The 27,898-nt window shown below is 40.4% G+C and overlaps 3 protein-coding genes and 1 long non-coding RNA gene across 9 annotated transcripts in view; 3 read left to right on the top strand and 1 right to left on the bottom strand.

Annotated features, from left to right (window-relative positions):
* Positions 1 to 724: 724 nt before the first annotated feature.
* Positions 725 to 11,850, top strand: pdk3a (pyruvate dehydrogenase kinase, isozyme 3a). Of its 5 annotated transcripts, none has more exons than XR_006361881.1 (13): positions 725 to 1,425; positions 4,142 to 4,283; positions 4,367 to 4,438; positions 5,271 to 5,455; positions 5,538 to 5,627; positions 6,625 to 6,702; positions 6,792 to 6,830; positions 6,975 to 7,051; positions 7,153 to 7,254; positions 7,341 to 7,448; positions 7,540 to 7,653; positions 9,451 to 9,678; positions 11,308 to 11,850. XR_006361881.1 is itself a non-coding variant. In XM_044046241.1 (13 exons), exons 1-13 carry the CDS (start codon positions 1,323 to 1,325, stop codon positions 11,331 to 11,333), a joined length of 1,257 nt encoding a protein of 418 aa, XP_043902176.1. In that variant the 5' UTR covers positions 725 to 1,322; the 3' UTR covers positions 11,334 to 11,850. The 5 variants fall into 5 exon arrangements, 4 of the variants coding, with proteins under 4 accessions (XP_043902176.1, XP_043902164.1, XP_043902184.1 ...); XM_044046241.1 differs by having other exon boundaries at positions 9,451 to 9,571; XM_044046257.1 differs by adding an exon at positions 3,283 to 3,428 and having other exon boundaries at positions 1,371 to 1,425; positions 9,451 to 11,850.
* Positions 11,851 to 12,334: 484 nt separating this feature from the next.
* Positions 12,335 to 23,384, bottom strand: LOC122782023 (choline-phosphate cytidylyltransferase B-like). 2 transcript variants are annotated; one of them, XM_044046198.1, is made up of 8 exons: positions 22,811 to 23,384; positions 18,097 to 18,196; positions 16,182 to 16,298; positions 15,941 to 16,092; positions 15,151 to 15,229; positions 14,900 to 15,042; positions 14,344 to 14,532; positions 12,335 to 13,835 (listed from the first exon to the last, which is right to left on the bottom strand). In XM_044046198.1, exons 1-8 carry the CDS (start codon positions 22,889 to 22,891, stop codon positions 13,611 to 13,613), a joined length of 1,086 nt encoding a protein of 361 aa, XP_043902133.1. In that variant the 5' UTR covers positions 22,892 to 23,384; the 3' UTR covers positions 12,335 to 13,610. The 2 variants fall into 2 exon arrangements, with proteins under 2 accessions (XP_043902133.1, XP_043902143.1); XM_044046208.1 differs by lacking the exon at positions 22,811 to 23,384 and adding an exon at positions 21,045 to 21,201.
* LOC122782034 lies at positions 16,017 to 18,120 on the top strand. The gene is made up of 3 exons (XR_006361880.1): positions 16,017 to 16,113; positions 16,199 to 16,348; positions 18,012 to 18,120. It is a non-coding gene; the product is annotated as an uncharacterized LOC122782034 (long non-coding RNA).
* An 810-nt stretch (positions 23,385 to 24,194) lies between the features above and the next one.
* Positions 24,195 to 27,898, top strand: part of pola1 (polymerase (DNA directed), alpha 1) — a 48,496-nt gene continuing 44,792 nt past the window's right edge. Inside the window, exons 1-9 of the mRNA XM_044040601.1 lie at positions 24,195 to 24,345; positions 25,297 to 25,424; positions 25,821 to 25,917; positions 25,994 to 26,071; positions 26,151 to 26,266; positions 26,962 to 27,024; positions 27,202 to 27,303; positions 27,415 to 27,568; positions 27,649 to 27,805. Of these exons, the coding sequence (XP_043896536.1) occupies positions 24,297 to 24,345; positions 25,297 to 25,424; positions 25,821 to 25,917; positions 25,994 to 26,071; positions 26,151 to 26,266; positions 26,962 to 27,024; positions 27,202 to 27,303; positions 27,415 to 27,568; positions 27,649 to 27,805 (944 nt within the window). The 5' untranslated portion in view covers positions 24,195 to 24,296. The remainder of the gene's footprint in view (positions 24,346 to 25,296; positions 25,425 to 25,820; positions 25,918 to 25,993; positions 26,072 to 26,150; positions 26,267 to 26,961; positions 27,025 to 27,201; positions 27,304 to 27,414; positions 27,569 to 27,648; positions 27,806 to 27,898) is intronic.

The raw sequence follows: 27,898 nt of genomic DNA, 5'->3' as shown, positions 1-27,898 counted from the left end.
GGACAAAATGCATCATAAACTTCCTCCTTTATGCATTTGCCCTCGGTTATTCACCTAAAAAATGCACAATTGTAACATCGTGCCGCTAGGTGGCAGCAGAAACCAAAATGCAATTGACACCAAGCAGCTTCAAACTATCAACATCTACCTTGTGATCGACTATGAGGCTATGAATCATTAATAATGCCATCATAAATTAATAATGGCCTCTGGTAAAAGTTATAAATATGTTTTTCAAAGACAATCATTGTATGATGGTGACAGAGAAATGGATTTGGTCCATCGTATACTTAGTGGATGTGGAGGGAAAAAGGGAATAACAAGATTATTAGAGGTGTTTTCACAGCTGAACCTTTTCCTCTTCAGTTAAAAATGGTTTAAATGAAGTATTGTGAGAAATAGAACCACATACCATTAATACCTGTGCAACCTAGAGCAAATGAAACTCATGTAAAAAGTGAGGAATGATGTTCACCCATGTAATGAATTCCTTCAAGATTGAGTATGGACAGAAATAAGTGTTTTGGGACTCTTTTCAAAAGTGAATCTTATTATAAACCAGTTTCTCCTGCTTTTTAGTGCTTGCTCTGTGACATGTGTAAAATGAGGACATGCATGAAAAGGTCTGATTTGAATTTAAAGAATTACTTGTGAAAGTACTGCAGCAGTTACAGTCTATATTGGAAATATGTATTTTTATTACATTCTGTTTTTAATGTATATGTACATCAATACCGGCAGATAAACAAGTACCAGAAACAATATTGATTGACAAGCTTTCGTCCAATCAGATTCTTGGTTTAACTCATTTCCGTGTTTTGGACCAATCACTGCAGGGCATCAAGAAGCCGTAGCCAAGTGCGGTTGAGACATCCATGGCTTGAACGTACGTGCTGTCCAAAAACGTCAAGGTAGCTCAGACACACCCAGACTGACAAAAGCCTTTCAAAATAAACTGCTTTAAAGTGTTAAAACGCAAACCAGTTGGACGTGAAAACATGTATCTTACTTTGAAAAATATAAACGGACGTGGCTGTTTAGTACCGCCTGACTCGACGGTGTGGAGCTGATCCGAGTCCATCAGTGTGGATGTGGACGGATTACCCGCCGATACAATTGTCTCATGTAACCTGATGGACATTTATTTTTCACATCGCGTCGCGTCCACCGGGGACAAATGTGGACGGAGGAAGGCTGTATGTCCGTCTCTCCGCTCGTCTGTCTCTCTGTTTTTGTGTCAACAGCACCGGGGATGAAACAGTCGTTTTTTCCGGAGCCTCTTGCTCGCAGCTAGATCCAGACATCACCATTCAACTTTCAAAATGCGGCTCTTCACGTCTCTCCTGAAGAACACGAACCCCAAAATCGAGTATTACTCCAGGTTTTCCCCGTCGCCGCTCTCCATCAAGCAGTTTTTGGATTTTGGTAAGTGTCTGTGTGGAGGTGGAGGTGGTTGTCATCTTAGAAAGGGACAGGAAGCGACCCGAGTGGCGTTGTTTTTCTTGCTCACCCATGCTGTGAATTTGATGTGTCAGTCGCTGGGTTATTAATAGAGTAAGTGTCCACTGCTTAAACTTGTGCGTGATGGTCACATGTGACCTCTAAACGTGTTGCTCACAAACACCAACCCACCTACAGCGACACAACAACAAACACTGTAATTCAAGGCTCCTCATGGCAGCTTCGTGTTCCAGGTGTGATTCGTGCGGGTATTTTCATTGAGAGTGAAACGTAAACATAGATCTTATTACCCGATGAGAAGTTGACTTTGCTTCATCATTGCTATTGGCAATTGAAAGTTATGTGAGTAAATTCATGAGTCAATAAGGCCTCAAATCCAAGATGCCACATGTTGGTAACTGCACTCGAGGCTTTTCTTAATCTACCTCTCTGATTATTACAGTCATCCAGCTCTTACAACATTTCTGCTGGCAGCTGTGGACTGGATTTTAAACTCTATTGGGCTGTAACATGTTATATTTAGTTTTGTTTTGTTCTTCTTTTTTTTTTATCCCTAGATATACACATTTCTATCCAATAATTCATTTTCATCAACTTTTTAATGACGTCACCAGCTTAACTGTAACGTCTGGGGCAATTGTTCTATTCAATGTCACAATGAAGAACAAAATCTTTTGTTATTTCCTTTTGTCAGTAATGGACCGCAAAAGGGGAACCAAATCAGACAACAAGACAACAATTCCCATCAGCCCATAATACTTGCCGATGTCATCAAACAACGTCTTTTTGTTATTGAGACTCCTAGGAGCAGGAATTACATTAAGTGCATTGAAATTAGAAGTTGTTTTGGACCCTTCAAAAGGTCCTGTGTGTAACATTTTGGAGAAAATAAGTGTGTTTATTTGTATTTGAGGCAGGGGGCCTTGCTTTTCAAGTCTACCATTTTGCACTGCCATATTTCTTTGGCAGGCCACACAGTTGGTGTAGTGGTTCGCACTGACCCGGGTTCATGACCCAGTCAAACAAGGGCCTTTCTGCATGGCGTTTGCATGTTCTCCCCGTGTCTCCACAGTCCAAAAAACATGCAGATTTGGGGATTAGGCAAATTGGATGTTCTAATTGACTGTAGGTGAGTGTGGATGGTTGTGTTGTCTGAATGTGGCCCTGTGATGGACTGCTGTACCTCCCACCTTGCGCCCTATGTCAACTGGGATTGGCAGCAGTGACCCTCATGTGGAGGATAAAGTGGTAGAAGATGAATGAATGAATGAATGAAGGAACGTTTCTACAGCAGCCATTGCAGACAAACCATGTTTACGAAGCATAAGCTTACTATTCGAACAAAGAACAGCTTCGCCCATATAAACCCAATGCATAAACCATAGTCGAAAGGGAAAAAGGCGAGAAGAGTTGAGAGTTTTGAAGGACTTTTATAGTATGCAAAGGCCACCATAATCACCTGATACACTTTGGAAAAGGAGAGGGAACTGAGGGGAGGAGTTGTCAGTTTCTTTGGTTTCACCATTAGATGTCACTTTCACTTGAATAGTTTTTGTGTCTTAGCACTTCACATCAAGGAACACTTGGACAAAACAAGACATTTGAGAATAGTCATTTTTGGTGTTTGGGAAGCACACTTTTCTTCATTTTCTGACCCTTTATGGACCAAAAACAAATTGAAATTATACAACAGGTTGAAAACAAAACGTTGCAGCGCTGAAAACCTAGTATTGATTTTTCATGTTGAGTGAGACGTAGGAACATTGGTGTGTTGCTAAAGGGACGATCATGCAGAGGGTGTGTGTGTGTGTGTGTTCCCAGTGGTTTCACTACCCAGTTTTATGATTCACAACGCCTCCCTCTACACTGCTGAATCAGGGGAAGCCTTTCCTTTGACCTGACGTGACGGGACACTTCCTGTCATTTTGCCAAATGATTGCGGGTCCAGTACTCGCCGTCTCTTCTCTGTAAGTGTCTCGAGGTCTCTCGAAGTGTGTTGCAAATATGTGTGCTCACACAAACTTCCCTTTCACTTACGTCTTTATATGGTGTGAGACTTTGCCTTTGTTTCCCTATTAACAATAACTGGAAGAACCACTGTGTTTGGTGCATGTCATAATTCATACGCATCAAAGTTCTGTTTTATTCCCAAATAAGAAAGCCTTCCATTTGAACAATGGAAAAGAAAAATCAACATTGCCATATTTTGCTATTATAAGGTTGCTTGAAAGAGACTTTGATAACTGTCATAATTTAGAACTAGAAACAGAAATCCCCTTAACTTCTCCATGACTCCGTCTCGCCACTGGGGGAAATATTCATTATTTCCTTGTATAGTTCAGGCCAATGTTATTTGGCAGTAGATTCTTATTATGTTTAAAATTGAAAATTTAAACCCACAACATCCCCGAGCCACCAAATCCCAGTTTGTTTTAATTTGTGCTGGTATTTTTTTACTTGTTTCAACTTTTGAAAACTAAAACAAAGTGCCTTCTAGCTTCTGTGTTCTTGTATCAACTAATTGGAGGTTACTTGAAGAAGTTGCCTTTTGTTAAGCTTGGCATTTACATGAATGGTCTATTTAACTGGATAATTGGCAGCCACCTTTATTCCTACACAAATTCCATTCACCTAAGAGTTTGCTGCTGAGATAAACACCAGCTTTCTTTGTCTTTGTCAGGCAGGAACAATGCATGTGAGAAAACATCCTACATGTTCCTGCGCAAGGAGCTGCCCGTGCGACTGGCTAACACCATGAGAGAAGTCAACCTGCTGCCTGATAACCTGCTCAGCCAGCCGTCTGTCAGACTGGTTCAGAAGTGGTGAGATGCTCCCTCCTGTTTGTGCTCATGGGGTTAAGTCGGTGTGGAAGAAGCCGCCCTTTGACTTTCATTTACCTTATCAGGTACATGCAGAGTTTTGTGGAGCTTCTGGATTACGAGAACCGAAAGCCGGAGGATCCTCTCGCTCTGAATGAGTGAGTGTTAACTCGTTTAATGATTCATGAAAGAAAGAGCAGTGTATGCAGAAACTTTATGTCTTTATGAGTCCCTCCTCCATTGTAGCCAATCCTTTTAGTAAACACAGATCCCTGCTCAATACACAGGTATTTATATTACAACAATGTCCATGTGACGAACAGTCACACATGGATGGTAATCAGGCGGCGGGATAGATTTTGAACGGCCAGTTTAGTGCACACATTTCCAAGTGGTGTTCGGTTCACTGGCGTTTAAGTACATCAGTCTTGCGCGTCATACTCCTACTTACTGCTACTGCTACTTGACCTTTTTATGAAAGGAAATATGCTGAACCAATCAATGAATTAAAGAATTGTGTTGTAAGTTTATGCTTCAAAGTGCAAAATACGGGCTTTGGTTGTTTTGTCCATTCAGGCTGTAGAAATATTGTGATGCAAGATTCCAGTCTCAGTAAAGGAAGTATTACCGGCTTATTAAAGGCTTATGTTAAGGCTACGAAAAACAAACTCTTAATTTTTAAAGTGATTATACACTTATCCAACCCTGCTTATTTTTAGTGTATAATTTATGCCAATAAATCCGTCTAAATGTTACACACTGGACCTTCTAATGCAACACTTGACCTTTCCCACACAACATGAGTTATACAGGAATTGTAAATAAGACTCTGAGGCATAGAGAAAAACAGCTATAACGATAAACATTTAGGATAATTAAAACAAATACACATCAGCTCAGATCCCTTAATTAAATGAAATGGCTTTGTTATTTGTCAATAGTAAGAAGTGTTTCAGCAGCTTGAATTGATTTTTAATATCCTTTTTCCAGTTTCCTGGAGCTCTTGATTGAAATCCGTAACCGTCACAATGACGTGGTCCCCACCATGGCACAGGGAGTCGTCGAGTACAAGGAGAGGTTTGGCTTCGACCCCTTCGTCAGCAGCAACATCCAGTATTTCCTGGACCGCTTTTATACCAACCGCATCTCTTTCCGCATGCTCATCAACCAGCACAGTGAGTCTCAAAATGAACTTTGCTGCCTCCTGTCAAATGTCCTGCCTCTGCTGAGGACTTATTTCCATGTGTTGATGTTCAGCTCTCCTGTTTGGAAATGACACCAACCCTGCTCATCCGAAACACATTGGCAGCATAGATCCTACCTGCAGTGTGGCTGAAGTCGTCAGTGGTGAGTTTATGAACGACCTATATGTCACACAGGGTTCCCACGGGGCCTTGACATTTCAAGGCTCTTGAAAGGTTTTGAAAATCATGGCTCATTGAAAGTGCTTGAATGTTGTCCCCATGTTTGTTACGACGCCACCTACTGTTCCATGCGCCCTGCATTTCTGTGTACACAGAACAAACATCGAGCCATAACTACTAGCGGTATTGTGGGCACTGTACACCGTCTCTCTCCGATGTTGACGTGAGATTCCGTGCAGAACAGTGAGAGTAACATTAAGCGAGAGAGAGAGAACAAATTACAAAGCCCAACATCTCTGGCTCACCAAAGAAAATGACAAAGACTTTGGCCAAGATCCCAAGGGCAATCACTTAACCAGATGCAGAGCGTGCTGCGAATCAATAAAAGTGGACGCCAAGGGTGAAGAGGCTCTTCTCCCATCTGAAGCTGTGTCAGCACATTCGGCCTTTTTTTTTAAATTTCAGATAATTGGTCCTGGAAAGTCCTTGAGTTTGATTTCAAATGAGTTGTGGGAACCCTGATTACAGTCAGTGTCTTTATAACTGTATATGAAGCTGTTGCATTTAGTTATAAATCCATAAATCGCCTGTTCCATTCTCGTCAATGTGACGTCTTTACGCTGATTTGAGGATGAACTTGTTAGATATTGGTCATTGTCACCGTAACTTGATGAAGAATAATATTGGTGTACTAAATAAAATATCTTGGGAATCATATGGACTCAAATTTGAGGGCCCTATCAATCACTAGGACATTGGTGAAACGGGTTAAAGGGTCACTGTCAGCTTGTAAGCCATATTCTTTAAAACAGGAATGTCTAAACATCTTTGCTCAATGTCACGCTTGTGTGAAGCCAGAGCTGCACTCTGTGTGACCCAGGAATCAACATTCAGAATCTCTAATAGGAATCTAAATGTAAATAGTGACATTTCTCAGCTCCTTCTGCCCTGACCATTGTTGTTTGGCTTTTGTTTCTTAGATGCCTATGACACAGCAAAAATGCTGTGTGAGAAGTATTACTTGGCTGCTCCTGAGCTCAAAATTGAAGAGTTCAACAGTAAGTAACCTTTTTTTTTTGTGCTTTTCTTCCACGTTAAACCATGCAACTATGATTTTAAACATGTCTCCCTGTAATCTGTCACGCAGCTGTAGCGCCATGTACTCTGCAACAGGCTCTGTTTACAGGTTGTGGTTCCACATTTAGTCCCATAATGAAAACAATGTATAATGTCTCATTAACTTCAAAAGAACGAGTGATTTGTGTGTGTGTGTGTGTGTGTGTGTGTGCGCGCGCTCTGACACACTCTTGCCTGTTTGTCTTTCCCCCAGAGAAGGCCCCTAAAAGGCCCATCCAGGTGGTGTATGTGCCGTCTCATCTGTTCCACATGCTCTTTGAGCTGTTTAAGGTGATCAACCTAACTAGTTCATGTAATTACCCCGCAAAGTGGAGCTAAGTCGGTCACAACTGGTGCTGAGCTGAGTTAATGAAATGTGTGGATGTTTGCAGAACTCGATGAGAGCCACCGTGGAGCTCCACGAGGACAGTAAAGAGGGATTACCACCCATAAAGGCAAAAGTCACTCTGGGTACAGAGGATCTTTCCATAAAGGTAAATGAACACATGACTTCATGCAGGACATAGTTGTGAAAGAATGCAGTGATGTAAATCGCTGTTTCTCCTCTTTTCTTCTTCAGATCAGTGACAGAGGAGGAGGAGTTCCCCTGAGGAAGATAGACCGTCTGTTTAACTACATGTACTCCACTGCCCCGACACCAAGCCTGGAGCCGGGAGCCGTCCCCCTGGTACACTGTCAAATAAAATCACTCAGGTGGCCATTTCAAACCCTCTTTTAGCTCATGCCGCCTGGGAAATTAAAGTCTACTTGTTTTCCAGGCTGGTTTTGGCTACGGTTTACCAATTTCAAGGCTCTATGCCCGATACTTCCAAGGGGATCTGAAGCTCTACTCCATGGAGGGCGTTGGCACGGATGCAGTCATCTATCTGAAGGTAAAGAGAGGTCAACAAGAACATGTCGTAATGGCTTAGAGTGAGCATTATAGAGCTGCAGCTAACGATTATTTTCATAATCGATTAATCTGTCGATTATTTTCTCGATTAATCGTTTGGTGTTCAGAATATCAGAAAACCTTAAAAAATGTTGATCGGTGTTCATCAAACCTGGACATGATGATGTTCTCAAATGTCTTGTTTTGTCCACAAACCAAAATGATTGACTTTTAAGGACTTCTTTGTTATCCAGAGCAAAGAAATGAAGAAAATATTCATATTTAAGAATGTTAAACAATCGGAAATCTTGTTTTAATCATGAAAAAAGCTTCATACCGATTGTTCAGTTATCAAAATAGTTGTCGATTAATTTAGTAATCGATTAATAATCAATTCATCGTTTCATTATGTTGGTCTGACTAAAACTGGACCATTATAATACATTTAAACATGTTTGTCCAACTTCGAGACACATGTATATGTGCATTTGGACCCAAACTTTGTGAAATCCAGACCGGCATGTTTTTGGACAACAATTTATGCTCCTTCAACCAGAAAATGCTCAGTACTAACAAGCTTAAAGCTGAATGTTGTACTTAAAACTGGTTTTGTGGAGATGAGGAGAACCTGTGTGTCTGGGAGTGGACGTGCCTCGCTGTTGTCTGTTTCTAAAGTTTGCTTCCCTCATCATCAGAGTTACATTTGCATAACAACATTCAAAGTAAACAACTGTACACATCACTCTACTTCTCCATTATTTGGGGGAGAGTTAGACACGTGACAACAGAGAATGACGTTTGATTAATGCACCTCCTATTTCTACGAAACCTTTAAAGCTCATTAACTAGGCCAGTGTACAAGCAGACGTGGTACAGTACTTTATCTAATTTGAAGTGGAATACAGTCACAGCCGAGCACACTGTGTGTTTTCAGTTTGGTGAGTCTGCCCAGCTCAGGGCATGGGGCTCTGTTCTTTACAGAGAGAAGATTGTAAATACAGAATTTGACTAATTGAACATGTGTTGTATAAAATCTTTTGAGTGCATCCAAAGTGTCCCCAACTATAATTTACTTTGATACAGTATCGGCTTATCACAGATATACATATGTTGTCTGATATTGGGGGATGAGAAAATGTTTTTATTTTTACGTAAACATAATGACATTACATTACATGTCATTTGGCCGACGCTTTTACAGTAAGTAAGTCATTACAATAATGACAACATACTGTATGCTTATGGTGATTTATAATCCTTCAGTGTAGTTTGCTGATTTAGTTTACTGGTGTTATTAGTGAATACAAGTTTTCTGTGCATCTGGAAACCTGAACTGTACTGATATTATAATATAATACAAATTATTATATAATTATTATTATTTGACAATGCAATTAGGAAATCACAAAGGCTGCTTTGGATTGTTTTGTACCAAATTAAAATACAATGCGTGCATGTTGGTAACAATTCATAACTTGGAATTCTCATATGTCGGTATATTGAGTAGTTCATTTTTAGTTAGATGATGATTTATATCCATGACACTGAATCTAGGATTCGTAAAATGTCAAAGTTAATGGCATAGTTTATTATTTTGGTTGACACACCTGTAAGCTTTCAGAACTGTGGGAGGAGGCTGGACTACCCCAGCAAAGAACCTTCTTATTGTGAGGTGACGGTACTTACCATTTCACCACCGTGTCATCCCCTACTTACTCTAATATTAAAATGCAAATGTTTGAGTGGTCCTGACTTCTCATTGGCTTTTTCTGTATGTGCTGTGTTCCTCTGTTTGAAGGCCTTGTCCAGTGAGTCCTTTGAGCGCCTGCCAGTCTTCAACAAGTCAGCGTGGCGGCACTACAAGACCAGCCCCGAGGCGGACGACTGGAGTAACCCCAGCAAAGAGCCACGTGATGCCAGCAAGTCCAAATACAAAGCCAATAGATAACTCCACCCCTCCTGCTAGCCCCACCCTCTGCTGGGAGTCCGTATGCCTGCGCTCTGCCTATAGAGAATATAGGATGAGGTATTGCCTTTGGGTAAAAGTTTGGTTTTGGCTCAGCTTGCCTTCATTCCAGTAATAAATGAATGACCTTGATTTTACGTCTGTACCCAGTGGCAATGACCTTCATCAGAGAAGCTGTTTTTTTGTTGCTGTGGCAGAACCACTAGCTCCCCTGTAATGGACTTTAAAATGGAACTTTCCCAAATTATGGATCCACACTGTTTTAATCCCACAATAATTATTATTATTATTATTATTATTATTTATAAATGTGGTTAGACTCTGTGGCTGTTACTGCAGCCTGAATTCACCGGATCACTGTTATTTTTCCCTCTGCCTCCCACAAAGCCCGCTCTGCTGACGCGGGAGCGACTGCTCCTTTTGGCTCGATGAGCCGCGATGGAGTTTTCTCTCCCGCCATCGGTGAAGGCCTGTATTCTGTTTCTCCTCCGGTCAAGTTTCAGTGCGTCCGGTAAAAGGAGGGAGATTTAATTTCACACATTTGACTCGACGCACAATTAGGCCAGTGTGTCATTAGCACTGTATTTTATTTAAAGAAGAAAAAAAATGATACTGAAAATAGGAGTACACCTTATTTGAGAATTTCTATTTCATTTCACAGAGACTCAGAGATTGTTTTATAGGATAAATAATATAAATGAGGTATTTCTGTTTATCTTTGACCAACTCCCTACATTTGTGCTTGCAAGTGAGCTCTGCACCCTTGTTTAACCCCCGCTAAAGGACCAACAGCCCCTCTGTAGGATGCTTATTAAACACCACCATGCCAGCTTTGACTGTCGAGTAGCTTTATCCACACCAGCGTGATGAATTGAACGACTGAGACATAGACCTGATGCATCTCACAAGGACTTTAAAAAAATAAAGTGGGATGACGTCATCATAACTCTCCTCCCTGTAAACATTTCAGATCTGTCATGGTGGGAAACGCACTACTGGAGCTCAGACTTTTCACGCTAACCATGCTTCATGGGCTCAGCCTTGTATTTCACACGTTTGTATTACTAATCCTTGTGGTTTTTATGAATGAGTTTGAACAAAGCCTTTTGAAAATGTACCTTTTGTTTAATAGTCAGGGTAGAAAATGATTTAGAAGATGCCGAGAGAATGGATTGGTGACAGGTTTTTAATTTATTATGCGCACTTATTTTCTCTTGCTCTGTATCTCTAATATTGGAACAGGCTTACTATTTTTTTAATATATATAATTTATTCCTTTTTTTTAGTCAGTACTTTTTAATTATCCGTGAACATCTTTGTATTTTTTTTGTTTAACGTTATGATTAGCAGCTCTGAACTTTTAAAAGATGTGGGTTTCCAGCCAGTGAACCGTATGTGGGTACTGAAGCATCGCGTTATTACCATCTAGTTTAATATGTCACAAGAATCATGTTCAGGAACTCTGTTACTGCACTTTACTAGATCTAATATATTCCTTGAAATGATTTGAATACAAAACAATCCAGCCTTGTATCAAGATTTTATTATGACTGAATTCCAATTAGTAATCAGTTGCCGGGTGAGCGGTTACTCTATTGAAAAAAGAACAAACCAAATTCAGCCTGTTCATTTTAATCCAGACAGTTTCACCGATCTGAAGTAATTTCCCCCTTTTTCCATCTCCCTCAGCTCCATCTGACGGGAAAAGGGTTTAGATGGAAGAAAGTCTGAGAGACGCTTCAGTGTGGACTGTCTCCTCATTCTCTAGGTTCCTCGCTTTTCGGCCACACTGTACGATTTCATCACTGCCAATGCCTTTGTAACCTGCCAGTCTCACTGAGAGATGCTCGGTGACAAACCTGCTAAAGGACCTGCTGTGTGATAGGATAGAGACGACGGCCCTCTTCCTTTTAGTCCCAATCAACAGGATCTTCCACCTCCTGTACTTAAACTGTCTCTGTACCTTTTTAGAAAACATTTATGAATAGTATGTACGCTGTAAATGCAGCCAGTGTGGATTGAGCACTCCATTTGTCATCTTACTGTAACTCCAGCTTACAACATTATAGGTTTGTGCGTGAACTCCTCGCTGTCCTGGAAACGTATGCAAATACTGCAACGTGAACACACACTGAACAAAGGATAGTGCAGTTCATCTGACTCAGCATGAAACCAGCGTACAGTACCTTCTGTCAACACCTGACAAATAAAGACAATTGCTGTTAAGTGAAATCTGTCTGGACAGTCTGTCTTATCGTATCCATTTTTATTTACACGTCAAGCCGTTTAAACATGAATCATTTAAAACCTAAAAAAACCACATTCTCAAAGTACAGTATGTACATATAGTGCAGATTAACATGTAGTGCGTACAAGAAGACATCGACCTTGCATTAGTGTGTTGTTAAGGAGGAAGAGCACTGTGCTCCACCCTGATCCGGGTCGCTGCTGAGCAGAAATCGTAGCAAAGAAAATTTAAAGGCTATGCTCCAGCTTTTTTGGACCTGACAACTTCAATTATTGTATATTTCAAGTATCATCAGAGCCCTGGAGAAATGTTTGTCAGGATTGATTTTTTTTTCTGGCGGACATCGTTTTTTCTAAAGAGCCACAAAATACCTGCTAAACACTGACTGATGGAAACATGGAAAAAAAAAAAACCCTGAAACACGTGGGATTTCATGGTGAGTAATGACATGTTTCTGTAGTGATGCAGGTTTTTGTGTGTGTGTGTGTGTGTGAGTGTGTGAGTGAGTCGTTACGTTTATGCTCCGGGAGGGGTCGTGATGGCTGGTTACGTTCAAGAAGCTACGTTAAATGATCACAATCAGGTGGACATTTAAAGACTAGGTACAGTACACTGGTCCATACTTAACATGGGTATAAATAATTGAACAGAATTACAGACTGTGAATCACTCTTTCTACATTCATTAAAGGTGCAGCGTGTAAAATTCATTGGTGGATGTTGCATGTTGGAGCTGAATATCCCTCACTCTGCCCTCCATTGTGTTCGAGAACCTACACTATTGGCGCTTTTCCATTATACAGCTCTAGCACGCCTCGACTCTACTCAGTTTATTTGACTTTTCCATTAGGGCTAGTACCTGGTACCTGGTACTTTAATCTGACGTCGACAGACTGATTGGCAGAGAGTGTTGACACAAGAATCAAACCAAACAATGTCAATCAGTTAAAAATCCTGAAAACATATGTTAATCTCCAACATTTAGACATGAAATTTCTAAAATCTTAATATATAACAGAGGAGTCTGGCGTATTTGGGCGAATTAAAAAGTCACAATTCAGTATAATAATTGTATCTTCAATTTCTTCTTTTTCTTTTACAGACTGGACCTTTGATGAAAAAATGCCGCATACAAGCACTGACTACGTAATTGCGTGCCACTGTGACACCTCTGCTGTTCTACGGAGCGTGTAGCGCCTTAAGCTTAATCCCTAACCGACAAAGTTACACAGTGATGGTGAATCCAGTTCACACGAGCCGCTGAACTGAACGCCAGACACAGTGTTTGTGTAACGATGTGCCTCTTCTACGTCTACAGGTCACAGTCGCTCCGAAAAGCCTCGACGTCCCCGCCTACGAAGATACTAAACCGAAGAGAGCAAGACAAAAGCAGTGAGGTGAGGTTATGAGCAGGCTGCTGTGGGACAGACAGTCTCTATCAGTGCTGGACTATCCCAAGCAAATCCAAAGGACTCTGGGCTTCCTTGTGATCCATGACACTGTGTACATAAATCCTCTCCGTCTGTCTTCTGTTTCCTGTGTTGCCCCCGACAACAGAGACAGTGATCGCTTCTTACCACGGAAGGTCAGAACTACTCTCCCATGACCACCGTCTTCTGCAGATCAACATCCTGGAGGATTAGGGTTTCAGTGTCCAGTCAGTGTGTGTGTGTGTGCGTGCGTGTGTGTGTGAGCAGTTCTCAGGCAGCGAACTGTGAGTGAGGTGTTTGCATGTGTTTGTCCATCTACTTCTCGTCCTCGTCCCCTTCACTCATGCTGCTGATGGACGCGGACGCCCCTTTCGGGGAGGTCGGGGGCGAAGGCCGCGCACTGTGCCAACGTGTGGGGGGGGACGGGGGTGAGGGCGAGCGGAGGGGGGACAGTTCGCGGGGAGGGCTGTTGCACGGCGACTCCCTGGGAGACAGGGCGTAGGACAGCATTCGACCGCTGCGCTCCTGGAACACCTGTTTCTGTCGGGAAGAGGAAGAGGAGGGAGACGGTGGTTGTGTTGGGAAGTGGTTTCACATGGGTTTAAAGACCAAAGCAGGATGGGGAGCTTGTTAAACAGATATAGTAGCATATGTTTAAAGAGCTGTATGTCAGATTATTTATGCAATAATCTTGTTTTTTTGCGAATGAATGAACAGATCAGATCAACCTCCTCTGTCGTCTACATTGGCCTGCAGGCAAATTTTAAGAATTGGAGTCAGATTTACTTATTGAAGCAGCGAGAGAGGCAAGTGAGTTGTAGTTTGTGTCGGAATGGAGTCTGCGAATATCAACAAACAACCAGATAGCAAAAGTTTTATCAAGCACAAACAGGAAAGTGAATTTACTTATTTTGCCAGTGTGAGTCTTATCAGTGTCTACAATACGGTCTCAGATGTACTCAGCCCCCCTGTGATACGGCTGCCCCACGTGTCGCTGTACAGGACTGTTTCTGTAACTTCCATTTAGCCATCTTTAAGAGTGACTTACCCATGTTCCATCGGGTCCAAAAAGTTCCAGGAAGTTGCCGATGAATTCCCGGGATTTCTCCTCCCACTTCTGTATGAGGTCGTGGCTCTTCTCCTCCACGCGGTACACAAAGTGTTTGCTCTTCTCCTCCACCGTGCGAACTTTCTCCTTCATGCGATCCACCTGGTTCTGGAGTCGGTACTTCTTCTCCTGAGAGGAGGAAATAGAGAGAGCGACGGTGATTTGAATATGATTTGATTATGATTTGATTATGATTTGATCATTTAAACCTGTGAGTTTCCTCATGTGGCCTGTCAACATGGCTGCTCTGCTAAAGGCACATGACAACTAAAAAGAGAAGCAGCAGACACCAGAAGTAGCAGAACGTGTTTCCTATGATTTGCCAAAACGTTAATTATTTTAATTGTACTATGATCAAGTTGCATGAATTGCATTCATTGCTGCCTATAACGTTGTTAAGATGCTTTTAATCACGGTATTCAAACAGGTGATTGGTGACATCAAAAATGATGCAGTTAAATGGAGTACTGTGGCATGATATCGGCATGTATCATACGTTGATGTAGCTGACGTTGAGCTCCTTGGCCGTGTATCCGCGTTGAAGGTTCCGCCGGGCGTAGACGTCGTAGTCTCTGACGATTCTGGTGATGATGTCAGATGTGGAGATTCCCTCTGTGCGTTGTGTCGGCACAAACATTCCTGATCAACACACAAAATATGTCGAAGTTAAAAACTGACCACATTATTATCATTATCATTATTATGATGTAATTATGGCCTCCTTTTCATAAAGCATCATAAACTGACCTGCCTCCTTGATGTGTTTATAAACATCCTCACTTCCTGCTGAGGAGTATGGGATATCATCGTGAGCCACAAAATCGATCTGAGAAACAATTAAAGGAGACGAACTGTATGGCAGCAGACACTGCACTCATACACAGACAAGCATTTACAGTGTAGGTCTCTCAAATCCACATTTAAATCATTCCACACACAAAGTTTCTCAACCTGTCATTTTCAAATGCTACACTTTAATTGTTCTTCTTTTCTCTACTTTTTTCATTTTAGTATTCCGTAATATTATTTGATGAATATCTTATATATTTGTACATGTCATGATTGACACTATAATTTGCTATTGTAATCTCTATAACTACGTTAAATATGATGCATCATTGTTTTTGATTAATAAATAGGTTGCATACCAATTGAAAAAAATTAAACGTGTACAGTGAATATTAGAGGATTGCATTAGAGAATAGTCAGTAGTTTGAAATATTAATATTTGAAATTTGCCTTATAATACGGTGAACATTGAACTGAATATTGCAAATCTTTCCAGTTGCACTATGTGTTAAAAGGGAAACGACTCCTTAAAACTATTAAAATAATAATAATTAAAGTTCCACTATGATAAACTTCTCAAAGTGTCATTGAATTAAAAACATTTAAGTGAAAAAACAGAACACTTACAACGACACAAAACAAACTAAATGGATTGAATAAGGTTTCCTGCACCTGCACCAACAACCAGGCCACGAGCCTTGAATGCTCCGTGCACAGTTTAACGCAGACGCCGTAAACAATGACGCACCTTGTGTTTCTCAAGGAACTCGGGTGTGAGGGTCCACGGCGCGTCTCGCAGAACCTCGTCCACGTAGCGACAGTGCCTCAGTGCCTCGTAGCGCTCGTGCTCCGTCATGACGGTGAAACCCTTGTATTTGTGGGTCAGCTCGTCACTGCACACTGTGTCAGAGGAGAACACACGTACGTATAACTCCACTTAAATCCTGTCAGTGCGTGGGTTGTTTTTATTAACATCTCACAGTGTGTACCTCCTACTATGAGGTAGGTGTTGGGGAAGAGGTTCTTGGCCTGCATGAGAGCACGAGCATGTCCGGAGTGGAACAGGTCAAAGATGCCATCGGCGTAGACTCTGACGGGCCGGTCCACTGAGAACACAAAGCAGTACACGGACGCAGCCTCGTATGAGAATAAGAAAGTGCGTATTTATAGCTTTGTTCTTCACAAAAACAGTCTGCACTGACTTATTATGTATGAATATATCAAATTGAACCCCTTGTTCAATACCGATAACAATAAGTGTGGTAATGTTTAGCATCATTAACCATGATACGTTGCCGTGGGAATGATACGCAACTCCTTATATGGACATCCTGGGGGTGTGTGCGTGTATACATCACATGTTCAGGCTTTAAAAAATTTGTTTCTTTTGTCTTCTTATGTGTGGTTGAGTCAAAGCTAGGATTCATTTCATAGGACATTTTTAGTAATGATATAAAGTAGTAATAATTGTGCAGAAGTCACAAAATAGAGCGTTTTGCTTTTCTTTTTTTTTTCATAAAAACGAGCCAAGTGAACTTTGAACTGTGACGTATTTCCAAATTTCACAAACATGTTAAGAACTTTTTGCTCAGGGGTGTTTATATAGTTTATATAGATTGCCAGATACAGATACCCTCTGTATTTACTGTATATTTAAACACAGTAATATGCTATAAATGAATGCTATAATGCTATAATGCTATAAAACAGTATCTCTCTATAAACAGAACATACTTATATCCATAAAGTGTGAATACCAATGTCAAAATTTGCTCATATTTTGTACACCTTATTCTTTAGTAGACACATGTTAATATTGTTCTGTTTAGATTTTTTTTTTCTCAATGAATTTGGTTAGTAAAATAATTTTAATATCCCCTGTTTGAGCCCCACCTAGTGGCCCAGACTGCACTAGACAGACACATGGTAAATAACAACATTAAGGCCATAATTAACCACAGTTTTTTCCACTCTCCATATAATATATATATAGAAGCAATCACTGTCTCTGTTGTCGGGGGCAACACAGGAAACAGAAGACAGACGGAGATATATATATATATATGTATATATATATATATATATATATATATATATGTATATGTATATATATATAATAATACAATACAACCCTGACAGAGAGAAATAGTAAAGGCATTTTAAACAAGCTTTATGTGGCCCTGATCCAGATGTCTGTCCTGGAGGCAAGTGGCCTCACTGCTTTGCCCATTATTTACCAGCATTTTAAAGTCATCTGGTGTCAGTTATCATGACATCTGGGGAACTAGGAGAACCCAGATGTTTAATTTGGCAAACTATATCAATCCAAAAAGGTAAATACTGCTGTTTTTTTTATATTTCTATTAGAAAAGGGGAGGGAACACGTTCTTGTTATCTTTTTTATAAATCCTATTTCTGCTCGCTTCACTTTTACAGTTTCACGTTGGTTCATTTCACTAAAAGCTCAGTGTTAAAGCTCACATCTGCGAGGTCTTTATTTATCACTGTGCATTAACGGCACTGAAGCTTTCAAAGTGCCAGCGAGTGATGTGCTGACTTTCTGGGTTTTGGCCTCTGAAGCAACATGAAAAAGAGACTAAGAACTGATAATGACACCAAGACGATGTAGTCACAGACAGAGTGACCTTTATTTATCATTCCCTTAAAGGTAACTACAGGTTATTGTGCATGATGATGCAGCAAAATGACCTTTATTCAGTATACTGATCTTATATATATATTCCCGCTTGTTTTAATAACACTAGAGCGGCAACTAACGATTATTTTTGTGATCGATTAATCTATCTATCTATCTACAGAGCAGAGAGATGGGAGGACAAACTGTGAGCAGTGTATTGAAGAGAAACATAAAAGCCGTGCGGATGAGAAAGAGAAGAGGTCAACCTGGGGTTCCTCTGCGAGCCTGAGCGATGGTGAGTTTCTCGTGTGGGGCGAGACAGTCACAACTCGTCTCCCTGGCAAATATGGCTGGCTCTGTCAGAGTCTGCGTCAGGGAAAAAAAAAAGAGGCGGAAGAGAGAGAGAGAGAGAGAGAGAGAGAGAGGTCGAGTTACAGGAAGACAAAGAGAGAAAGGTGTCATTTGAAGGGTGGATGGATTATAGCTTGTTATTCCCTGACATGAAGAAAACATGTTCTGTCCACTGAGCAGAAACACAGCAGCGTGTCTCCCTCTGCAGCCTCATGTCAGTTACAGTAACCTCCATTAGGTTATTGACCACCTCCACACTGGAGTGATGGACTAAGGGAGAGTCAGAGTGTTATTGATCACTCTGTGTGTGTGTGTGTGTGTATCTTGTGTGGGTATCTTTGTGAGGACCAAAAAAACATAGACGAGAGACTGAGGACATTTTAACCTTATAAGGACATTTTGGATGATCTTCACAATGATTGATCTTCACTGATTAGACTGCACTAGGACTTCTCTGCATATACTGTACATATTGAATATTATGTACAGTATTTTATTTCCTGTCTGTTAGTAGTATATATTGCTAATTTTTAAATGTTTTGATAAGATAAGAAGTTATTTTCGCACATGACAATAAAACCTTTGAATCCTATTTCCTAAAAATGACACGTGACATAAAGTATGGACAGATCTATTCAGTCGTTAAAGGCTTTTCATTGATAAACTTAAATACAAAAGGAAGAATAAGACAGATGTGGCACAACACTTACAATTTTCACATCATTAAGTGTAAAGGAATCAAACGGAGCAATAATCAAAGACACAAGGACATGAAAGGGAAAGAGAAGTAGACAGAGCGACAGTTTTGATCGCTTACAAAAACAACCTCAAGGTTAAAGTGCTGCAGTGTGCCATCTGTTGACTGCAGGTAATACATACTTGAGGATTGTCATTCACACCAATAACAGAGACACAGAGAGTCGGTACAGAGCGGTGAAGGCGTGGGAGTGCGAGAGAGGAGCAAGATAAAACGGTCTCACTGAATTTAGCCGGTGGACGTGACGTCAACAAAAAAAAATCTGAGTCGGATGTGAAAACACGTTGTTTAACACTCAGATTACTCTGAATTCAGAGAAGAGACTCAACAGGTTCCTGCCGTGAGCTCAAAGCAAACAAGCATGTCTTCAAAATTCTTAGATGTGACTGATGAATCAGAACTTCTGTCTTAACCCTTTAATGGAGAAAGAAACCCTTTACTTTGCAGTACAACATGCAGATGTATGTAGGATGTTTTTAGATAGTATATGTAGGCTACAATGTTTAAAACACATAGTTTATTTAGTATAATAACAATTTAAAACAATAACAATATGATTATTTTAAGGTAAAAGTTAACTTTTACAATATTACTTATTTTTTTATAGCTTAAAACCTTTGCTGGCTGTGCAGGCTCATGCTGTCATAGTGTGTTCAACTTTTTTGTCATCAATGTGGGAAAATTGTATTCGGCTCTTTGTAAAAAAACAGACATAATATACCAACAATTAAAAAAGAAAGACAGTAAAAACTGGCGAGCTTGTTGTTCATTTACAGGCCGTTAACATCAATCTTTATCCACAATATGATACAATAATCTGTACTTTTATTGATTTCTCATAGTAAAGTCAAGTCAACTTCATTGAGCACATTTTTGAGGGGTTCTTATTGAGGATCTTGTTGGTATGGCCTATACGTCTGCACTTTACTTATTATTATATTATATCTCTCTTTTTTACTCTGTTTTTTTTAATGACCACATTTTAACGTTTATATTCTGTTGTGAGTTTTATATATGTGATAATTGTCTTGTCTCTGTAACTAAGTGTACTATCTATGCTGCAATCTTGACCAGGACTAGAATAAAAACAAATTAAAAGCAAAATAAAGTTTGAAATTGAGATATGATGTGCAGACATTGTCCGCCGAGTGTTAGGTTGAGTCATGAGAGTGTTGCTGCTGCTGTTGTGTTGTGCAGTCTTGATGTCTGGATGAGTCTGTGAGTCTGACTAACATCTAATGAATAGTATTTATCTGCACTAAAAATACACAAATTCAGATTTACTTCTGCTACAAATGGCTGTCGCTGACTAGTTTTTATTTTTGCTTCATTTGAAACGTGAGATATGTGGGCGGTAATTCAGGGGTAATTTAATGTGGACAAGTGTTTTTTACTGCCTTGAACATAAATAGCTATATCTATTTTAATGAATTTGCATGCAAATGACTGTCAGGAGTAGCGGCATTTATGGAAAACGGGAAGATAAAGCAAGACTTACAGGGACAGGAGGAACATGTTTCAATATTGCCTCATATTTAGTTGCTTTTCCTGTAAAACACAGGGAGAAGCATCAAACATTTAGCATCAGAGCAGATGGTACAGCTTAATCTAAGTGATCAAGAGCACACAGGCCTAATAGGACGGAGGGCGAGACGGGACCGTGCTCAGTAAAGCCCTGTCTGGCTCAGGCAGCGAGAACATCTGTGATGAGATGGATTAAAGTTAAAAAAAAAAGAGGAAACATTGAGAGCACAGAGCGTGAGAAAACAAGAGTGAAGACAAAGATGGAGGAACCAAACACCAAAGAACAGCACACAGGGGACAGAGTAGGAGTTTTCTGTCTTAACTGATGCAGAGTCCTTTCAGCAGGACATCTATGCACACACACACACACACACACACACACACACACACTGTCCACTCAGCATCCTGAGCATCTTCCATGGTCACATGCTATCGAGGGGATCCGTTTCATAACAGCGGAGCGAGCACAATCTCTCTCTCTCCTCTCTTTGTCTTCCTCTCTTCCTCCCCTCTCCCTGTCACAGACACTCTACACACACCACAACAACACATCACACACAGACACACACAGACATGCCCTACCGTCCGGGGATGAGGGCAGGTGTGTTCAAGCTCCTCCATTATTTCCAAAGACTCATAGGATGCAGCTGTGCTCCCTCACAAATGTGACTCAGCATCAGTGAAATGATGCCTCTCTCTCTCCCTCTCTCCTCACCACTACGACTCTTTCTCCTTCAACTGTTCCCCCCGCCCTCTCTGTCTCTCCTCCTCCTCCTCCTCCTCCTTCCTCTCTCATCCCGCTGCTGCAGAGAGGAGGATGAAGCCAGGAGGTCTCACTCTGTGGCTGTTTTGGAGTGAAGGCTGACTTTAAATTTGATGTTCATGCTTTCCTTTAAAACAGAGGTCTCAAACTCGCGGCTCACGGGCCCCATGCAGCCCCCCCCACCCTATTATATGTGGCAATTTTTTATTATTATAAAAATAATGATAATAATAATAATGATAATAATACTAATAATATACATGTTTGAATGAAAAAGGTGTGGTTGTGTTATGCTCTTACACATATTGCCATCACTGTGAGTACCCAAGTTGATTTAATCAGATAATAATATTAGAACACTGTTAAACTACTCACCTGTATTATTATACATGCATTCTTTTACTTTTTTACTTTCCATAGTGAAAGGTGACTATTGCATTTTATATTAATATTATTTACTACTAATTCATAATGTTTATAATTGATTATAAGTATTATTACCTCAATGATATTTTTGAATATTTCTTTAAAGTCTTATTTTGTTGCTTATTTGTTTTTGTATCATGCTAAGCAAGGAGATTGAGATAGAGATTATATGAAAAGTAAACAGCAAATAACATTGTAAGAAAACTACACCAAATGATACAGATGCAAAATAGATCCTGGCTTTAGTTGGCATATACATTGACAGCTACACACATGTATACTCATATACATGTAATATATTACATAACTCTGCTATAGCAAGTGCATTTCCCCAGTGTTGGCTCTGTCAATTCTAATCTATAATAATCTATTTAACAGGGCAGAAATAGGTCACCAGAGAACACAGCTGTGAGCTGTGAGCTGTGAGCGAATGAGTGAGTCTCTGTGTCAATAGAAGATCTCTGATTGTCGCCATGGTGACAGAAAAGAGGAGAGAGCTGCAAGGAAAAAGCCAATCACAGAAGAGCTGAAGCAGCTCATCAGTTCAGGGATTGGGAGGAGGAGTGGTCCATAACAACATGAGGGGAGGAAAGGGAGGACTTTAGGCACAGCATCAGCAAGTGTTTACTGACCAAGACGTTAGTTTCTTAAGAGAAAAAATCTACATTTTCAGCCTTTAAAAGTGAAAAACTATATACAAAGGTTGCTATAAAAAAACCTACAACCAAACAAATATCAATATATACATTGTAATTTAATTAGAATAGTTGATAACATTGCAATTAATAAATATGTATACATGTATTGTGAATACATCAAAAATAATATTTTTAAAATACAAAGCTCAAAGCTATAGTATGTGAATGATCTGTGTTGACAAGGTCAGTATCTTATATTGTATTGTGTTATAACTGCCAAAATATTATAATGGCCTATTATTCGAATATAAATGTATATATAAATCACATTATTTGGCACTGAAATTATCTACCATCTTATCCTAAATGACTCTCTTTAAAACCATGCGATTATTGGCAAACTTTCCACCGTGGGTTCATGAGAAAACACAAAGATTGGAGTAGAATAGTAGAATAGTACACAGTAGAATAACTAATAACTATAACAGAGTAATGTTTTGCGAGGGATGTGTTCTTCATACCTTCATCGATCCTCTTCTGCAACATAGAGGCGCAACAACTCCACAACAGGGATGAGCCCTGACGCGCCGCTGTTTCACCATGATGTCCAGAAAGAAACACCAGACAATATAAAGATCTGATGTTAATATAGTGTCTGCCTTCACTGCACAGCTTCAATCTGGCTGCTTTTGTTCCAGTGCGGCGGAGCGACCGCAGTCCGTCTGTTCAGTCCAGTCCAGGTTCAAATCACAGATCAGCTGCTCACCACTGATGAGCTCCGACAACTGTGGACCACAGTCCACAGAGGAGACCGCAGAGCAGACCATATGGTCATAATTAGGCTGTACATTCTGCCTATTGTACTACAGTGACACTTATTGTTACCCCCATTCTGAAAGGAGAACAATACCTCTTTCAAAACTATTCTGAAAACAGCTTAGGATATAAGCCAACACCAAAACTGTACATCATATTGATTTGTTAAAGCCACAGCTATGATCAATATACTGACCCATTTCATCAAGCCTGTTTAGAGCATGCGTAAATATGGACAAGCATGCTGATTAACAGTGTAAAAAGGGCAAACATGCTGTGGAGATGAAGGACAAAGCATCCTTTGTACTTCTTTTTCATTGTTGAACTCACTGTAGTGTCTCCGTGGCCCCAATCTGGGACAGGAATCTATTGTGCCCTCCATGGTCTCGCCTGGTCACCATGGAAATGATGGGGAACTTCATGTGGAAACACAGGCTCAGGCACTGAAAAAGATGGAGACTAAAGGCCTATCATCCACATAGAAAATGTCCCTGCAGAAATGTATAAAACCCATGGTTCTCATGCTGTGGTGCGTGTACCACCGGGATGCATGTATACATCCCAGCTTCCTCTGGTGGTACTTGGAGGAAAATGGGAAACACTGTAAGAAATACATCTCACTCCATCTTAATCTAATTTCACAATACCAGTGTAATTAAAATGATCTTATCTTATCTCCTCCTGTGAAATGTCCATAGCGGACTTTGCTCGGCCTATTTACACCACTGTATTTTAATGTTAGTTATAATGGTGTGACTTCGAGAGCTCATTATTTTCTCAGGTGGTATAAAAAGTTCCAAGAAAAGAGAACCTCTGGTATGAACCATGGGAGCAAAACTATCTTATTTAGTTAGTTTATATGATTATAATATACTTTATCGGTTAATAGTATGAATAACATATTCAGAGACTCACCTGTCGAATGTTTGTCTTGTAATATTCTGTAAACTCTTCTACTGGAGAAACACTGCTGTCTGGATCCTGTAAAGGTTCCACTGTGAAACATTGCCCCCGTGTGGACAGATCGGACACAGCTCTCCTTTTCTTTATTGGCTGACAGCGTCTTGTTGTCACTTCCTGCTTATGACTTTCCCCGGGAAAGCAGTTTGGCGCGGACTGTAGTTGCTTCTGTTGTTGTTGTGTTGACTACATTAGTGACAGAGCAGCTGTCAGACAATAAAATCGACGCTCATGGCTCCGGTGTCAAACCCAGATAAAGATGTGGAAAGTCCGAGCGGCGGTGAGTGCATGTTCCGGCTTTAATAAAGCCGACTTTAGCGGCTTAGCACGAGGGAAGTCAAGAAGGCAGCTAACGCACTAGCTAGCTCTCACCGTTACACTAGCAGGGAACAAGACTGGGCATCAACACTGAAGGTTTCCACAATACAAGCAACTCATTGACCATTATCTACATAAGTTTAGAGTTGTTTTCGTTTGTAATGTGACATGGTTTATGGTTGTTAACACCAGTGCAATGCTAACGTTGTCGTGCAAGGCACAGTGTAATATTTATACAAACGTGTTCCAATAATATGACAGAAAACGTTATTCTGTTGGATTTTACAACAGCACGAATCGATATTTGTCAAAAAACCCTTGTTGGTTTCTGTCCCTGCGTAAAAGTAGAAGTAACGAGTTATTTTAAAACCTCAATATGGATATATGTTATGTCTCAAAAAGTAATGTGCTTAAAACATTATTTTTGATAAACACTAAATGTTAGTTGTATTACTATTGAAGAGATTTGAATCACAATATACATATATTGTTACCTATTTATTGCCCTTTCCATTTTTTACATAACACTTTACTAGTAATTAATTTAATATCACAAACTACTTTGAAGTGTCTATATCATATATATACAAAGGGTCTGATATTGTTATAATGATACATTTTAACTGATTTAAAGATTTCTTTTTATTGTGATAACTTCTTTGGCATAACGTCTAGTCCTGCATACGCTCAAAAAGAGCAGTTAAGTAGTAATCCCAGTTCATTTTAATACCATCTTTAGTGTAATGTGTTCATGTTAAGAAGATTAAGAAAGTCAAATAGACCAGATTCTTTCGATAAACATTACTACCTAACAAAAATCACTACAGATAATTCCTTTGTTGGAGAATTCACCATACAGTATCATATCCACACCTGCTGTGTTGTCAAATTGATGTTTGACACCTGGCTTCAGATGATGGAGGTGATTCCTGTGGACTGGCCAAGTCTCGCTCCAGACGAGAGAAGAGAGAGAAGGTGGGGAGGAAGTCTGCACTAGAGCAGCTCAAGAAGGCCAAGAAGGGGGAGAAGATCAAATATGAAGTAAGGAGTCTGTGTTGTGTACGCATGTTGATAAGTTCACATAATATAGGTTAAGTTGATCAGATCTACGCGACTCTCTGTGTTGGTATTATCGTGCTGCACACAGGAAGGAATTTGTTATATGTCAAAGACAGATAAAGGCACCAGCAACATTGTCTTAGTTAAGAGAGACGACTACAAACAGGTTGGAATTTGACTGAAAGCCCAAAAAAGAGCCCGCAAAAAGTATTAGAAGGGAAATCTATGAAATTGTTTATGGCTTGTAATGTACACTATCTTTGGGTTTTGGTTAAACAGCCAGCCCGAGGTCACCTTGACATGTGTTTCATGTAATTCATATCTACTCGGTGTCACTTAGGTCATCGATTATATTCAACTGAAGTTCTCGTTTTGCAGGTTGAGGAGTTCACCAGTGTGTATGAGGAGGTGGACGAGGAGCAGTACTCAAAGATGGTACAAGAGCGACAGGAGGACGACTGGATTATTGATGATGGTGAGTCGCATTCTCCGCTGTCCACTGCAGGAACGTGTGTGGTGATGAGGCCCTAATGATAATTCTCTTCACTCAGACGGAACAGGATACGTGGAGGACGGGAGAGAAATCTTTGATGACGATTTGGATGAGGATGTAGTGGAGAACAAGAAAGGTAAACAGAAAGACGAGAGTGAGGCTCGCCCTGTGTGCTGGTCATGCGTCTTTGTGTTAATCCACGTTTGTGTTTGCAGGAAAAGCAGGTGCTAAAGCAGCAAACTCTAAGAAAGGTGCGAAGAAACCTGTCGTGGCCAAACCCAACACGATCAAGAGTCTCTTCATGAACAGCAATGTCAAGAGGCCTGCTGAGGTTTGTGCATTTGTCCATTTTGATATTCCAACCCACGTTATCTGTTCTTCTACATCGGCTGGATGTGCTGTTTCATGAATGCCTCCAGAGAACCTCCTCAAACTTTCACTATGTTTTGCAGATGAACAATTCGAAGATCATTAATGAATTCATCATTTCAGCCCTTATATGAATATAAAACAACACCGAAATGTGTGCAGTATGAATGCTGTGCAAGTTGTCAAACGCTCTAGTGTTTTGAATTTGTTGATCAAATTTACTCTCTGACTTTAGAAACTAAAACCAAAATTATTTTGATGGTAGATCAACTTACAACTTGGTTAATGGCACCTCTGTCAAAGTCTGAGTGGGTCTGAGACCCAGAGAGCAAAATCCTACATTGTCTTACAGTACTTTAATTCTCAATTGACACATTTTTACTCAAATGTCTTTGTTGTAAATATATTTATATTGTGATGATATTTCATATAGTTTCCCAAAACCATAGCATAGGAAGGAAACGGAGAATAGTAGCAACCATGTAACGTCCAACCTGCCCTGTTGGCAGAGTCTGTACCCAGATGACGGTGAATCTAGTTCACCGCCACTTTAGTGGCAGTACAAACACAAACCTGTGATTAAAGAAGACAGAACTCGTCAATTCATGTTCCTTTTTTGCACTGCATTGACCGGAGTTGTAATTTTGTCTCGTGCAGAAAGACGTGGACCTTTCCAAAGACGACTTACTGGGAGATATCTTACAGGATTTGCATTCTGAGGTTTGTACTGTACTCTCACAAATACAGAAAATATCTTACACAATGAATCCTCAACTAATTAATTTAGCTGTGGCGAGGTTGTTTGCTCCATATACTTATGCTGTGCTTCCCCTTCTTCCTGTCCATATCTCGTGTGATGTGTTGTGATATTTGCTTTTTAAATCCTCCTCCTCCTAGAAACGATCTCCTCTTGCTCCTCCACCTGTGGTCACTCTGAAGAAGAAGAAGTCTCTTGGGTCACCCATGAATCCATTTTCCATCAAAGCTCAAACACCAAAGGTATTCTTTCAACAACTGAGATTTTTTTGAAATAGTTTTCAATATTTTAAAGACACATTAGAATCCTCTCCTTATGTTGATGTTCTTATTATGTCACTTTTAAACACCCAGGAGTCGCCCTCCGCTAAGACGTTAAAGGCTAAAGTGATCCGTCCGCCGCCTTCTGATCCGACCCCGAGGCCGTCAGCTCATCTTCCTCCCTCCACAACTGCTCCTCCTTCAGAGAAGCAGAGAGTAAAAGTGGAGGAACCAGAAGAAGAGGAAGGTGAGGAAGTCAAAAACAAATTTGTGTCGTCTCCTCTAGAGAAAACGTGCACTCACCGCTTATGTCGATTTGTTTCTCAGTCAATGACGCTCTGGCATTTGATGGTGTGGATTTTGATGAACCGATGGAGGTTGGATTTGAGGAGAAGACGCCCGCAGTGACAGAGGAAGCTGAGCCCAAAGCAGTGGCTGCGGTGAAGATGGAGGCTAAAGCAGAGACTCTGGATCCTGCTCTGTTGTAAGTCATTTTATTATGTATATAATAACTTGTTTTATGTAAATAATTGACTCTGTATTAACATGTAAAGGCATGATTCATGAGATTAAGTTT

The sequence above is a fragment of the Solea senegalensis genome, linkage group LG1, assembly GCF_019176455.1.
Source record: "Solea senegalensis isolate Sse05_10M linkage group LG1, IFAPA_SoseM_1, whole genome shotgun sequence".
Classification (NCBI taxonomy): Eukaryota; Metazoa; Chordata; class Actinopteri; order Pleuronectiformes; family Soleidae; genus Solea; species Solea senegalensis.
This window is presented reverse-complemented; position numbering and strand designations above follow the sequence as displayed.

Bases quoted from the DNA above. Each gene is read 5' to 3' on its own strand.
- pdk3a (XM_044046229.1), top strand. From the start codon at position 1,323: ATGCGGCTCTTCACGTCTCTCCTGAAGAACACGAACCCCAAAATCGAG. The intron at 6,831-6,974 runs GTTGTGGTTCCA...TCTTTCCCCCAG, and splicing joins GCAACAGGCTCTGTTTACAG to AGAAGGCCCCTAAAAGGCCC. The intron at 7,449-7,539 runs GTACACTGTCAA...CTTGTTTTCCAG, and splicing joins AGCCGGGAGCCGTCCCCCTG to GCTGGTTTTGGCTACGGTTT.
- LOC122782023 (XM_044046198.1), bottom strand. From the start codon at position 22,891: ATGGTGAAACAGCGGCGCGTCAGGGCTCATCCCTGTTGTGGAGTTGTT. The intron at 15,230-15,940 runs GTGCGTCATTGT...ATTGTTTCTCAG, and splicing joins AGTTCCTTGAGAAACACAAG to ATCGATTTTGTGGCTCACGA. The intron at 14,533-14,899 runs GTATGATACATG...TCCTCCTCTCAG, and splicing joins TCAACGTCAGCTACATCAAC to GAGAAGAAGTACCGACTCCA.